Below are 15899 nucleotides of genomic sequence, written 5' to 3'. Positions count from 1 at the left end.
TAATCTTTATGGAAATAACATAACAAGGAAACTGATGTTTAATCTCTATGATTTCTAACACCCACTAAATAACCTGGTTGGCTGGCCCCTTGTTGCCATACATAAGTTGCCTTTAATGAGGGGACAGGATGTTTATCTTCAGTGTGGTAGGTGAACAGACATGTATTCACAGCAATTACTCTAGGTCAAAACCTTGACAAGCCTTGTTTACCTTTTGTCCCCTGCTCCCCAGGCCCAGACTAATTGAAAATCCTTTGCTTGTGTCAGCTCTAGAAACAATTTGTGCTGCATTTGACCGACATGCTTTAGGACCATAAATATTTTTTAAATTTCCTTTCCCCTAACTCCTGCTTTCAAGAAATGGAATTGTCCTTGGATACTTTAATAATATCCAGTAGTAACCCTAGACTAGAATAATTTGATGGAAAAGTTTGCCCTAATGTCATTTCCACAATATCTTTGCCTGTATAAATTACATTTCTGTTTTTCAAAGAGAACTTGTATTGGTACATATTGAATTCTTTGCCTTCTGTGGCATTGATTTGAAAAGTACGTGTGTTAAAGCTCTCACTATATTCTACACAGATGTGATGTGGAGAATAAAGGTGTCTTGCTACTTTATACAACATTACAGAAGCATAAGAACAATAATTAAATATCAATAGCATCCCTGAAAGTCAATGTACGGTTTCATCTGAGCAAATGAAATGTCACTGGTTTGACATCAAAAATAAATACTAAAAAAAACTTGCTAAAAAATATTCTGCTCATAGAACCAACAGTTCAGTAAACTCTAAAGTATGGGAAAGTCTTTTAAAGCTAATAGTGTTAAATCATCAATTATTTTGCCTTTACATACATAGCTAATAATGAAAAGTGGCTTGGTATTTATACAAACTGACTTTGAAAGAGGAGACGGAATTCTTGCCTATCTTTGGCCCTAATAAACCGTACAGCCTCTCTGAACTATCACTGTCACATGGGTAGGAGAGAGGGAGGATAGGAGAGATTGGATTATATGATCTCTGTGGTTATCTTTAAGCATTAATGTTTTGTGCTCTGTTTCTATAATGACTGATACTCTTCAAGAGAAACAGAAGTAGCTACTCTTTATCTACACAAGCTCAGAACCATAACCAAGTTTTGCCTTTGAGAATTCCACTGTAAAATCATCCCCTGTGGGAAACAGTAGCTCACACCTGTAATCTCAGCACTTTGGGAGGCCAAGGCAGGAGGATTACTTAAGCCCAAGAATTTGAGACCAGCCTGGACATTATAGCAAGACCTTGTCTCTACAAAATATTTTAAAAATTATCCAAGTGTGGTGATATGCACGTGTAAACCCAAGTGCCTGAGAGGCTGAGGTGGGAGGATCGCTTGAACTCAGGAGGCAGAGGTTGCCGTGAGCTGTGATCAGACCACTACTGCACTCCAGCCTGGGAAACAGAGCAAGACTCTGTCTCCAAAAAAAATTTAAAACAAAAGATCATTCCCACAAATCTCCAAGGAGTAAATAGAAATGAAATGATGGGGCTTCAGGTAGTCACCCCTTAGTTATTGAAGAATCTTTTAAATATGCTCATGATTATAATCTATATTCAAATTCTGGATACCACTGAAATCAGGAGTTTCAAATGGAGAAAGCTAGAGGTACCCACATAAATGATCTAGTACCTATTTCTATCACTTCCTGTTTCTTTTCTTTAAAACCCATCCTATAAATAGCATTCAAGTAGACAGAAAATCTTCTATTTCTGAAGAAATCATCTATAGTGTAAACAAAAGGTAGAAACCTTTGTGAAATATCTCCTTCAAACACAACAATACAGAAGAATGTTGTTTTTCCCTTGTGAAAAGCAATGCCACATAAGGACCTAGTGTTGTTTCATTAATTCTCTTAGGCAAATTAAATTATCTAATTCAACATGACATGAAATAATGCAAAAATAAATTACTTTATCTGTCTTCCAAAAATGCTAAAACTACTTTTCTCAAAAAAGTAAGCAATACTTAGAATACATTCTATTACCAGGGTCAACCTTGTTTCTGAATTACAGTGATGGGATAGTGAAGACAGGAAGCAGTCTCCCTTTGAAATTCTCCAACCAACATATATTATCTATAAATCAGAGAAGAGTTAACTGCATTTTCTTTTAAGTTTATTGATGTTACTGCCAGCCTGCAATTTTTGTATCAGGATACTCTATAACCTGTTTCAAACCCATAGTAACAAAGGAAAAGGGAGACATGAAAAAACGGAAACAATATTTAAAAATAAAAATATCCAGATCCCACTCTGGGCTTTTTTTTGGTTAAATTCTCACATTTCTAACTTCAGTTTCTCTTTGATAAATGTTTGTGATGGTGTAAACGGTGTTCTTCACCCACACTATGTACTTTTTATCAGTGGTAATACCATGAGAAGTGAGAATGTTATATTGTAGTTACTTTAAAATGATTTTGTAAATATCATATTGTAGAGGTTTGACTGAATAAGCAAGAAAGAAAATGCCAAAGTATGGAAACAAACATACTGGTACTAGTTAAATAAGAGTTCCTTCATCTTAACTTTGTTAAGAACATCTTTAAAATTGAGAGTGCAGTTCAACTACAAGACATTTTAAAGAGAGAAGCAAGAATCAACTGAATTGAGACGAGCTTCATTATTCTATCTTTCTTCCTATACCATGCTTGAGGCCTGATGACTTTCAACAATGGCCTCTGCTAAAAGTATCATTCCTTGAAGTGGGTTCTGTAGTGGACATGCGTGTGTATGTGTTGTCAGTATATGTAATTTTGCTTTTACAATGTTGGCAGTAAGAAGAAGCCTTCTAATTTTATTCAGCATGATGATAGGCCCTAGCGTTTTAATTATTTTTTATGTTGTGAGTAATTTATTATTCATTGGCTATCTTCCCTGTAAATCTTGTCCTAGCTCTGTAAGGTTTTTCTTTGGTGTCCAACAAAGGGTTTCATTGCAATAAGAATCAAGGTGTGTCTAAAATCTTGCCCAGAGCCCAAACAATGCCAGTCCTCCAGACCAGCCTGAGAGTTTGGGGTGGGGAAACAGAGTCGTTATAGAATATCTTCATCTCTCTGCCCAGAGATCACCAGAGTTATCACCCATGCCCTCCTAAAAGGGTGTCTCGAAGCATATTTTGCTGTAGAGCAGAATTCGGAACTGAGAAGACAAGGGCTCAAATTGAATCTCACAGGATTTGTATGCAAGAGAAACGCAAAGGAATGGATTGGCTCTTCTTCAGAAACTTTTGCCTTTTGATCATTCTAGTGGTAAGTAGAATTTAAAGAGGTGGGAAGGAAATGCAGCCTCAAGGTCTTGTCTCTATCAGTGATCGGGCTTTCTACATGGGATTTATTCCATTTTTAATCCCCTTCCTGCAAACAGAGTTCTAGAAGTCCAGCCTCTGTTAATTTCAAACAACTCTCTGTGCTTTGAGGAACAAACTGCCATGGAGAAGCAGGGTGAGAATCTGGCTGAATTAAATTTATATGCCCTCAGAGACATAATCTACTTCACTTTAAGTGCTAGGACTATTTTAAAATTTTTAATTGGAAATAAAATTCATATTCTATGGTCATATAAATAAATCAGATAGATTGCTGTGAAAACTCCCAGTGCAAATGGGTTCTAAATTTGAAGGGAAGTTAATTGAGCCCATTTCTTTTCAACAGCTATTTCCCTATGAGTTTCTTTCAAAGTGGAGTAATGATAGCCATGTTGAAATTACATTGCAACTAATGATGAAATATTTAAGTCATGAAAATTTTTTCCAGTCAGATATTGCTAAAGAAAAATGAAGCCCAGTCATCAGGACGAACCTTTTCTCAAATTATTAATACATTCCTACAGACCAGCAAAGAAATATTCAAATGACTTATTTCTTTACAGGAAACATGGCATTTTGGATATTATATTACTTTCCTCTAACCTTTGGGTGCCCAAGGTGTGACATGATTTCCAGACAGGCAGCATGCATAGCAAGTATCCTACCCTAGGAAGAGGTAATTCCAACTCCAAAGAACAGAGTTCCAGTTGGCCAACTAAACTATTGCCAATTCAATTAAAAAAGTTTTGTTTAAAGAATCAGTTATACTAGACTAGACTTAAGTCTACTGATGATTAAATGATAGAACAATTCTGTCCAAATAGCTGAGAAAAATAAGTGGGAAGATAAGAGGACAGGATTATTAGGAATTATACAAATTTTTCAAATTAAGACGAATGCATTATAGTTGGCCACACTTCAATCTCCCCGCAGTATCCACATTAGTGCTACAACCTATGCTTAGAAAATGATTCCCATCCTATTCTTAGGCAAGTGGCAATTATACCAGACTCTTCTGAACATCAGTTGTAAGAAACAGAGAGTAGCTAGGGCTGGGAGAGATGGGAGCACGTCGTTCTCCAGTAGGCACAGTGAGAGCTTCTCTTCTGGAATTCACATATCTAAACTTCAAGAGCAGCACAGGAGCCAAACACTGCCAAAGGGCACACAACCCCGAGCTCAAAAGGGAACGTAAGAACAGTGGTAGAATATTGCATCCTCTGAGTTTAGGAGACAGATTATTAAACAAGACAATTTTTGAAAAATATTCTTAAACTTAAAAACACAAGCTAGAAGGGCAATATTCTGTTACAATGATCATGATTTATTTACTGCATAAAATAAATGTTACTAAAAGAAGAGGCAAGAATCGAACTTGGTCTGCAATAGAAATAGTAAGTTATTAGTATATACCTCTTGTTACCCTTCTGAGTTTTTCATGCTTTGACTCAGCTAAACTTTTGGTTTTCTGTAAGGAAAACTGTATGTATCAAGATTTTAGAGGCCACTTCTGAGCACCAAATCTTGTCCCATTGCCTTCTGCACAGGCATGTTTTATGATAATATTATTTAATCGAAGAGTTGATTATTCTCCTTGATCTTGAAAGAGTATTGTATTTCAGACTCTCGGGATCTTTTTTGGTAGTATTTACTTTCCTTGGTAACACTAGCGTTTTTAATACTTAATTCCTCCTACTCCTCATTGATATTGAAGTCTTTGTGTTTGACATTTCATGGTAATTGTGAAAAAGTTCTTTATGTATTTTTTTCTTTATGCGTGTATAATAGATCCCTTACCATATCAATCAATAATGTCTGGAATTGGGAGGTAGAGACTTCTAGCATGTTTCAAAATTGAAACAAATACAAGAATTGTTTAAGGAGAATCAATATGATGTTATAGATATTATAAGAAAGTAGGCATGCCTACTTGTCTTTAATTTCCTGAACTTGAAATCTGCCCCTTCTTCATTAACTAAATCAAAGACTTTCTGGGGCATCATTGCAGCTTACACTAATGAGGGTGTGGCAGCCTCTCAGAGACTCCCAGGTACTTTGTGTCAGCTACATCTCAACCGCAAAGAGTACTTTAAACAAAGTTCTGACTGGCTAACCAGTAAAAGGTACTCAAAACTCTAGATTACAATAGGCCATTGATTTTATCACGAGTCATTTAGCATTTTCTTCCTAAGGATGCTTATCATGTTCTTCTCCTATAAAACAGATAGGGGTGGTGCGGGACAATCAACAGTGAATCGAGACTCAGAGGTCCCGGGTTTGAATCACAACTCCTCTTCAAAGTGGCTGTGTGACTTTGGCAAAAGCACCCACCTTCTCAAGGCTTCCTTTGATCCCATGTGAGAATATATGGTTAGACATGATGTTATTAAGTTGCTTCTACTGTAGAAACTCTACAATTCTAAAATTATCTCCACTGAATACTTACATTGTAGAAGTTCATTTCTGGCTCATAAATAGTTTTCATAAATTTGGCTGGAGAATCTGAGGATTTAGGTAATGCTACGGATTGTATAAATTTTATAAGGAAGGAATCACTTAAGGCAGGACAGTTATTAGTTAGAAGAGGCCTATATTATATAAAGTTGATAAGGTCATAAAAGACAACCATTTATCGATAAGAATTTTTCTCTATGTGTGGTGACCATTCATGCTACATATAAGATGTAAACACTTCCATTAAATAGTCTGATTCTTGGAAGTAAAGAAGGTAGGTGGCTAAATACAGCTATTATCTCATTGTAAGTTGAGAGCAGGCATCAAAATTTGAAAACATATTTAAAACTAACTTCACCACTTATCAATTTAGTTCTCATATGCACTCAAATATGTTATTCTAAAACATGGAACGGAAATTTGTTTTTATTTACTTGTCAGGCAAATTTCCAGAAATATGATGGAGAGAGAAACACCTTATCTGATTTGGTTTGATATTTGTACTAAACAGAATACCCTAGATTGCTTTAAATGATCAGTTTCAGTACTGCTTATTACAGAAAGAATGTACTCATCACCCCAAAGGTTACATCAAAGCAAACCTCACCTCCATTATTGTTTTGTTGATATAAGTGGCTAAGGAATTACTAAATGTATTTTAAATCAGTGGATAAGTTTATATTTTTTGCCTTCAAATTCCTGCAGAGTCCATGGTGAGAACCTCATACAAAAAAAGTTTTATATCCCAAGAGATATCTGGTATTACCATGACCTATAACTGAGCGTCGTTTTCTCAGGAATATCTACTTATTGACTCGCAGGATAAAAATCCTGCCCTAAAAAGATTTCACGGCCCTTGGGATTCTACGATACTTGTTTGCGTAGGGGAGAGCTTCTGGATCTTGAGTACATAGTCCGATGACTCTTTTCTCGTTCTTAAGTATCCAGGAAGGAGTTCCTTACAGAACAGTGAAACCGTTGTTTAAGCTGCAGTAATGTTTCCTTCCCTTCCCCAAGTGGGAGCACAGCTGGAATTCCTCACTCGTGGAAAGCAACTCTGACTACAGGGTGTGTGACAACAGTGCCTAGAGGGAAAACTTCAGACATAACTTGCATGAGAAATGTTTGCCCTTCTTTTCTATGCAGAAAATTACATGGCTTACAAACTAAAATGCCATTATTGATACACCTTCAATTATAAACAAAAGTGGTATAATTAGGCTTGAACTTGGCAACTGTACCGTAGACCTGGTAGGATGGTAATTGCTTTACTCAATTATTATTATAAGCATTATTCGGGCAAGAACTGCTTATTAATAAGTTGGTCCTACATATGCGGATGACTTCAAAACTGACTACTTACTTTAAAAAGGTAAGTCATAGAGATGAAAAAATAGCCTTGTTCTGTAGCTACTACTTTAAATACACTCAGAATGTAAGAGAATAATATCTATTCCAATATTGCAAGAAGCATATATGACTTAGAGTCTACATATCTTATATAAAATCATTGTATTCTCTCTAGAAGTAAGTATTAAAAGAGAAAACAAGACCCAGAAAAATTTCTGCAATTTTCTAAGAGTTAGATGACAATAGAGTATGGCATAGCCTATTATTCCTCTCTGGAATATATATATTATTACAGGTCAAAACTTGTCTTGCACACGGAGAACAGTGTCTGTCACATGCTTTGTCAATGAAAATGTTTCAATGAATGAATGGATTTAGTTTCTAACTTATCTTTCTTACCAAGTCACTTCATCATATATTTCCCACCCACATGTTGATGAGCAACTTTAATATGGTTAGTGAGCTTTAAAAAGAGCTCGACTGTTTCAAATTGAGACGAGGTGTTGGTTCTCTGAAGCTGCCAACCACTACATTGCCATTCTAACACCTGACATTAACAAAACATTTCAGTTAACAAAACCATTTGAAGAGATTACAAAAGTCTCAAAAGGTAAATTTTACAAATTTAAAAAAAAAATGTTCAAGGGATAAATTAGTCAGACAGCTCACAACTGGGACAGTCAGGATGTGAACCCAAAACTCTTTCCACTCTGCCAGCATTGACTCCCTTCCCCTTTTGGGCCAATGCCCAACCCTATACATTCTTCCTTTACATTGCCTAATTCATCCCAATATCTTTTTTTGTTTTCCTGCTTGCCTCCTGTTTTAACATGTCACTCTTTCTAGGCCTGTGTCTTACTCTTCATTTCTTTCTCAGAAATTAGCACAGACATAAATTTTAGTTTCTTTTTTCTTTTCTTTTTTTTTTTTTTGAGATGGAGTCTTGCACTGTCGCCCAGGCTGGAGTCCAGTGGCACAGTCTCAGCTCACTGCAACCTCCACCTCCCGGGTTCAAGCAGTTACCCTGCCTCAGTGTCCCTAGTAGCTTGGGATTACAGGCACCCACCACCATGCCCAGCTAATTTTGTGTGCGTGTGTGTGTGTGTGTGTGTGTGTGTGTGTGTGTGTGTTTAGTAGAGATGGGGTTTCACTCTGTTGGCCAGGCTGGTCTCAAACTCCTGATCTCATGATCTGCCTGCCTCAGCCTCCCAAAGTGCTGGGATTACAGGCATGAGCCACTGCGCCTGGCCAAATTTTAGTTTCTTAAGCATTTTTATATTTCCAGTAAAAGTCCTGTTCAAGTTTTTGCCATTAATGCAACCTATCGAAAGAACATCCAAAAATAAAGTGAAACAGGAAACTGTCATCAACCACACCCAGAGAGACTGTAACACACTTAGGATACCACACATCTCTCTGGGTTATGTTTCCTACCTCAACAGCACATGCCTCCAACTCCCTTTTCTAGTACTTTACCATTGTGATGACTGGCTCAGCCATTTCCATTCTGTGTGTGTGTCTTTTACTCAGGGCCTCAGGTCAAGCCACATCAGCGGATGATGCCTAAACCACATATTGCTCTGAAAACATGACTTTTGGACTGGTCCAAAGGTAGTGAGTTCTCTCAACTGATTGTTCACAGTCACTTGCAGGTCAAGCTGCTTGTTCTATTCTTTCCCCACTGTCTCACTACTGCACTTAACTAGTCTTAAAAAAGAAAAAATTGTAAAAAGACTTTTGTAGGCAAGGAATTTCCACAATTACCTAGGAGTCCATGACTACTTTTCACAGTTTAACTGAGGTTCATACAGTTATACTATGCTATGCAATTTAGGAGGCTGATGTCATTCCATGCTTCTTCCAAAACACTTATTAACAGGTGTTTCCTAGAAAGTGAGGGCTCCTGATAGGGCTTACGATTTCATAGGGCCTGGGAGTAATACCTGGCAAGTTCCTTCCAGGAGACCTGTACATAAAGTGACAGGATTTGGAGAGTGTGGCTTCTGTTACCCTCATCCTTAGAACCAGCTGAGCAGGGAGCAGAAATACTACAAATGTACTATGGAAGCACAGCACAGGTTCTGCTAGATGAGAACCCTGGGTTCTAGTGTTCCACTTCCCTGGCCTGAAAGTAATTAAAAATAAAAAATTCAGGGACAGCAAAAGGATGAAAAGGGGCTTATACTCAAAAATTCTCAGAGTTACTTCAGTTGAGCTGGGCTCTGTAGAAAGGTAAGACTAAGGTAAAATGAACTCAAAACTCCTCATCCCTTTAAACTACAGACAAGTCTGCTTGATGTGGCTACTTTCAAATCCTTGAAAATGATAGACTAGTACTTTTAGATGTCACGGGGCACTATGAACGCGCCCTTGAAATCACAGAAGAAAACTCTTCGTCCATTTTTCCTTCCTCTTTACAAATGTACTGAGTGTTTGCTGTGCCTGTCACTTCCGCCTTGGTCATTCTATTTGGATCAGAGTCTGAAACAGGGAGAAGCCAAGGGATTTGTCCAAAGCCACACTACTGAGTTCTTGTGCCCGCATGTCTCAAGAAATTTTTGATAAAACACATTGTTTTTTATTAAGCCAAATTATAATTTAAGGCTACATATCCACTATGGACTATAAATCATTGAACTTCAAAATGTACACTTGATATCAGCTTAATTGTTGCTATAATAGTCTTCAAATTGGGACACGTATTTTTCTGAATGCATATTCCTTTAAAACTCTAGTTTTAAAACTCTAGTTTTATTCTAGCATTTTCCAGATCCTCAGCTCCTAGTCTTTCTTCAACTCAATCTACCTCAGTGTGCACTTGAACTTGAGGTATCAAGCTAGTCCTTCTCTCCCAGATCCCCCTTAAAAAGTCACACCTCTCAGCCATGGCAAACATTATTCTGTTGCACTCCAATAGATTGTGAAATTATCTGGAACACTAAACTAAGGAATAATGGAAAATATTGACGTCAGTATTGAGAAAGAGAGTTAATTTCAAAGCACTTAACAAATCCTTTTGCAAGTCATGTTTTCAATTATTTGTCTTCAACAAAATTAAAAGAGGACCTAAAGGAGTTGTCAACTTATACATCATTAAAAAATCATTTTGATAATAAATTGTCTTATAGATTTAGGTCATGTACTTCAGAATAGGTTTTAAGAATTTAATGACTCTGCTACCAGAAAAAAAATTCCAGTGTCATCTATTAATATGAACAAGTTTTCCCAGTACTTACAACTGAAAGGCAAAACCAGACAAAATAGAATTGGTTCTGAAGCTTGTTTAATTCTAATAATAAGTAATATTTATTTATGAACTAATTTTTCTAAAACCTCATCCTCATGTTTGCAATGCATTTCCAATAAAGTTTTACTTTTCGTATTTAATGATATTGCATTGAAATTTCAATATTTGCATTTTGTTTGCTCAATTGTGATGCTAAGTATAATTGTAAAACTAATCCAATTCAGAGAAAAAATGTTTCTTTACACTTAGAGTTTCACAATGACAGAAATTTCAATAAAATAAGATTTCTATTCATACCTGTATTTTCATCACAGACAAGTATGCTAGACTGCTCAATAAAAACCTTAAAATACATTAAAATATGTTTGAAGCTTGAAAATATATTCCAGTAGATGAACCTATGGAAGGGATAATTCATCAATAGAAAGGTGATGTAAGAGTTCAAGGAGTAATAGGAGTAAAATAAATTCCAACTGACAAAGAACTTATTCATCTGTTTTTCTAATGGATGGCACTGAGCATCAGAGGGCAGTAGCATGTAGATTCTTGTGTCTCCCACAGCTCCTCATACATTCCCTTACCTTCCAGCAAAAATATTATTGACCATTTCTGGAACATCCGCTGACTTAGAGCCTTTACAACTGTCTTCTTGTTTCACCCTGGCTGAAATGCTCTTCCTCATCAATTCCTCTTATCAAACTAGCTTCATTCTGCAGAGCCCTTTCAAATCCCTACTCTCCTAGGAAGTCTTCTTGAAATTCACTTGGATAACTTGAGTTGCCTTCTCTATCCTCCATCAAGCCCACTGAGGTATCCTAACCTGCTGTATAGACTTATGTGTTTGTCTTCTCTAAAATGTAAATACTTTGGAGGGCAAAAAGTCTATTATTAATTTGTGTTAGCCATGTTTATTTCATATCATCAACAAAATGTATATTTAATAATGAATTAATAAAAGAAATTGTCAATGTTTTTATGACATGGCTTCCTCTAAATTATGCAGATTTATGCTAATGTGGTATCTTCTATTAAAACAGGTGGTGATGGAAGTAAACAGTGAATTTATTGTTGAGGTAATGTATAATAAAATTATTTTCTCAATTTAAAATTAAAACAAAAACTGAATTTTGTAATGTGTTATATATAAAAATCAGAATATTTGAAATTGTAATTATCCAGATAAAAGCTAAGAGAAAGAATCTCTGGTGAACTGAAATAGCAATGGTAAAGCCCAGGCTCCCAAATCTCTATGCTCTTAGGGCATGTGTTTGCAACAGCGTGTTGTCTTAGTAACTCCCGTTTATCAAACGATATGAGTAGTTAACTTATTTATGTTTTCCAACAACTAGCAAAGCAAAAGAAGCAAAGTGACACTTCAGAGTGGGAAGAGACTCTTTAGATACATTACACAGAAAGATAATTAATGGTTCATCAATGAGAAAAAGGACAAACATTCAAATTGTATAATCGCAGCTAAATGGAAAACATACAATCTGGTGCCATTTAGAGTGGAACTCAGGAAATAGAGCTGCTGTCCTCCATCTCTGGCAGAGTTTTATTTTATTACAGTAGTTAAATTTTCCTTATGATCCTCTCAAGTCATTGGAAAAAAATAAAATTACTTTTCTCATCTTTTTGGTGAAATAGGGAATAGGTGGTATATTTCAGTAAGTTGTATCAAAATGGGGAAATAATGTAAATACCCTGGTTGTAATATACGCTTCATTCAGTGGAACACCTCCTTCCCACAAAGTGGTAATTAAATGAAGCTTAGCCTAAATAAACTTATAATCACCTGTGTTTCAGGGGGTACATTAGGACTTACAAAAATAAACACACACATATATATAGTTTATGCATATATACACGTGTGCTTGCACATGTAGTGACATTTCTAATCTCATTAAGAGTATGAAATTCTTAACTATACACCAACAGTAGCAACTTAAGGCTACAAAAGAAAAACCATATAGCAAGCACAGATACAAATGACAACATTGCAAAGCCTTATAGGTGTCCATGGGATTATTGGAGGAATCATCAATTCCTCCAATACTGATAATATGTTTCTAATTCTGCAAAAATATATTTGAGTGCTTAGCCACAGTGGTGTCCTTATCAACAGAAGAGAAAAAGTCTCTTCTCTCTTTTAGGTAAGCATGACTCACCAGCACAACTTTTATGTTATATGGGATGTGCATACATGGAGCAATGATAATCTTTAAACTCTGCAGACTGTAAATTCTGGTGAAAGCTCAATGACGGGTGAGGTAGGCAAGGCTCCTATATGGTGAAGATAGATTGAAAAAAGGAAAACTGCCCAACTTATACAGTATAGCACATCATGAGCTCCTCAAGTAGCTAATCAAATTTGTTTCACTAGAATCAGATAATTGGAACCAAGATGATTCCAAAAGGAGTGGCAGCCAGGGGTAACCAAGCTCTATGGATCCAGAGTTGTAATTCGTGAAAACGTTCTCTGTTCTTCAAATTCAATATCACTGTTTCTTTCAAATGCACCTTACAATATTAAATAAATGTCCTTTCTAAGTAAAATTGTTCTAACACTGTAAGACACCCGAACCATTTTTGCTTAAGGTGAAGGAATTTGACATTGAAAATGGCACTACAAAATGGCAAACAGTCAGAAGACAAAAGCGGGAGTGGATCAAGTTTGCCGCAGCCTGTCGAGAAGGGGAGGACAACTCGAAGAGGAACCCCATTGCCAAAGTAAGTAACGAAGCAAGCTGATGACAGATGCTTTTGCAGAGCAGAGAAACTTTCAAATATTTCCAAGATTTGCAGCCTTCACTGCTCCACAGTTATTTTAGAAGACAGAATGTGGTCATTTGCTCCAGTTGCTGAGCCTCCCTCTACGATTTGAATATCATGTGCAGGGAGGCTGACATGGGGCAGGCAGTCAATGGCAAGTGATTCTAGAAGAAAGAGCTGGATCTCCAGCACAACGGGGCTTTGTTCATCCATTTGTGTTCTGCTCATTATTGCCTGTCAATGTCATAGGAAGTGTATTCACTTAATGACAGTCTGAAGACTGGCCCTCCAGAAAGTCAAGCTAAGTTTACTGCACTTGATGAATTCACTCCGAGAAAGTAAGGATAGTATCAAAAGTTCCCACCAGATCTCCACACCCAGAAAATAAGAGAGTCTTAAAAGACTTTCACAAATAATGCCTACTGAAAGGAAGGAGAGTTAAAGAATGTGTAATAAATTGATCCATGAAGGATGGGATCCACATTAATAGCTTCATTCACTCTTTCTGGGCATCTTGATCTTGAACAGTAAACTGATCTGCAGAATTCCCTCCTTCCAGCTTTACATTAAAACGTACTAAACATCAGCAATGATGTTACAGATACAGCCTTAGCTCAAGAAAACAGATTTATTCTCTCTCAGATGTTTTCAAATTGGAGGGATGCTTTTAAATTATTATTTCCGTTCAACTCATAGTGGTAGCTTTATGTTATTCCACTTATATTGCACATTCTTTTCTTTATCTTTGCATTTTGGGAGGTTCTTAAGTTTTCTTCTATGCAAAAAGGGCCTTTGGATTAGAGTTGAGATAACCCAAGTTCTATTTCCAGCAGTCTTTATTTGACTGTGAATGTGCGGGTAACAAATCTTACTATTTTACTGAATGCTCTTATCTTTAGTATATAGGTGAGATTTCAAAACTGTTTCAGTTTAAATTTATCAGCAATAGATAAAAAAGCTACTAAAGCAAAATCTATGTGGCAGAATATTTGCCATAAAAATCTATTTGGCAGAAAAGTGGTGCAGTATGTTTACATTTATAAAATGATTACCAATATCTCTAACCATGATAGTTCTCTGATATTCTCAATTTATAGACCATTTTGACTAAATCTCAGACTCCAGCTTAGGTAGGATACTTATTAATATGACACAAGTTTTAAAAAAAAAAATAGTAAAGATTGTAATTTCTTTTGTGCAACTCTTTCTGCGTATGCTAAAAAATCAGAGAATTGAACAATGTGTTATTAATAACAAACCTAGCATCAAGTGTATATGTTGTACACATTACCTCACGTAATTCCCGCAACAAATCCGTGTGATAGGTGATATTATCCCCACTGTAAGCTGATCTGGGCAAAGTTAAGTAAATTTTACAAGGTCACACAGGAATAATTCATGGTGCCAGGTTTCAATCCAAAGCCCATTTGGTTAAGAAACGTATTCCCTTCTCATTCCACTACACTCTTAAGTATTATCTGCTCTAAATTGGATCACAATCCTAGCTATTTTTCTCACAGATTCGATCAGACTGCGAATCGAACCAGAAGATTACATACCGAATTTCTGGAGTAGGGATTGATCGACCACCATATGGGGTATTCACCATTAATCCTCGCACTGGGGAAATTAACATCACTTCAGTGGTAGACAGAGAGATAACTCCACTTTTCTTGGTAAGTCATAGCCATATGTTTTGATTTGTTCATATGAGTTTTCTTCCCTTTTTCAAAAAATATTGTCTTAAGATAATGGATTACTTTTGATAAATCATGGTAGACTGAACCCAAATAGAAGACTTGAAGGAATGGAAAGAGTGTGAAAATAAAAGTTTATAGTTCAGGATTCTCTGGTGTGTTGCATGTACATGTAGTCAAGTGTCTTGATCATATTTAAATTATTTGACTGTACTACAGTCTGAATTCACTGGAAAAATTTGTTTCTTTGCCTATTTTCTGATATATTTTCAAGCATGTTACTAAAATTCCTTTGGTGGAAAAAGACAGCTTTTTTCCAACTTTCCACAGATCTATTGCCGGGCTCTGAATTCACGGGGTGAAGACTTAGAAAGGCCTCTTGAGCTTAGAGTCAAAGTTATGGACATAAATGATAACGCTCCAGTCTTTTCACAAAGTGTATACACAGCCAGTATTGAAGAAAATAGTGATGCCAGTAAGTAGAATGACATTCCTTCTCTGTGTCACAGTGTATCTACTTCTCTTGGTCAAAAGCTTTAGAAGACTGACATACAGGAAATGTAAAGGACAGAAAAAGTCACACTTGTATTTTGAATAAACCCCACATATTTTAACTTATAACTGAGCTAGAAAAGGAAATCTATGTCTAAAATGATAAAATAAAATATCTTCTTACTTGTGGAAGGTCCCTACAGGAATTTAGCAGGTGCTTAGCACCTTCCCTAGAGATTGTTACTGGGCACATGAACAACTAAATCCAAGTGAGCAAACTGAGGAATAAACCAGGAATGTTTAAGAAGGCTCTGTTCTGGTCTGTTTCTCAAAGTGTTTGGCTGACCCACACCAGGTCCAGCGTGATGGTGCAAGCACGTGCAATTGTACCCATCAGATCATTCACTAAGGTTAATCGTTGATCTTCACAGACTACATATGAAACTACATTCTATTCTCTCATTTTCTTTCATTTTTTTCCATTCCACTTAATTCCATTTCCAGTTCTAATACCCTGTGTCTTTCCTTTATACTAGTTCC

The 15899-nt window shown here is 36.3% G+C and overlaps 1 protein-coding gene across 2 annotated transcripts in view; it reads left to right on the top strand.

Moving 5' to 3' along the window:
* The first annotated feature begins 3243 nt into the window (after positions 1 to 3243).
* DSG4 (desmoglein 4) overlaps positions 3244 to 15899 on the top strand; it is a 36641-nt gene continuing 23985 nt past the window's right edge. For both annotated transcript variants that reach the window (XM_037982256.2, XM_007974773.3), the window contains exons 1-5: positions 3244 to 3291; positions 11436 to 11471; positions 12997 to 13128; positions 14691 to 14846; positions 15198 to 15342. In XM_037982256.2, coding sequence (XP_037838184.2) covers positions 3244 to 3291; positions 11436 to 11471; positions 12997 to 13128; positions 14691 to 14846; positions 15198 to 15342 — 517 coding nt within the window. The remainder of the gene's footprint in view (positions 3292 to 11435; positions 11472 to 12996; positions 13129 to 14690; positions 14847 to 15197; positions 15343 to 15899) is intronic.

This window comes from Chlorocebus sabaeus, chromosome 18 (assembly GCF_047675955.1).
Source record: "Chlorocebus sabaeus isolate Y175 chromosome 18, mChlSab1.0.hap1, whole genome shotgun sequence".
NCBI classification, from domain to species: domain Eukaryota; kingdom Metazoa; phylum Chordata; class Mammalia; order Primates; family Cercopithecidae; genus Chlorocebus; species Chlorocebus sabaeus.
Note: the sequence above shows the minus strand (reverse complement) of the source record. Positions and strands in the feature narration are given on the sequence as shown.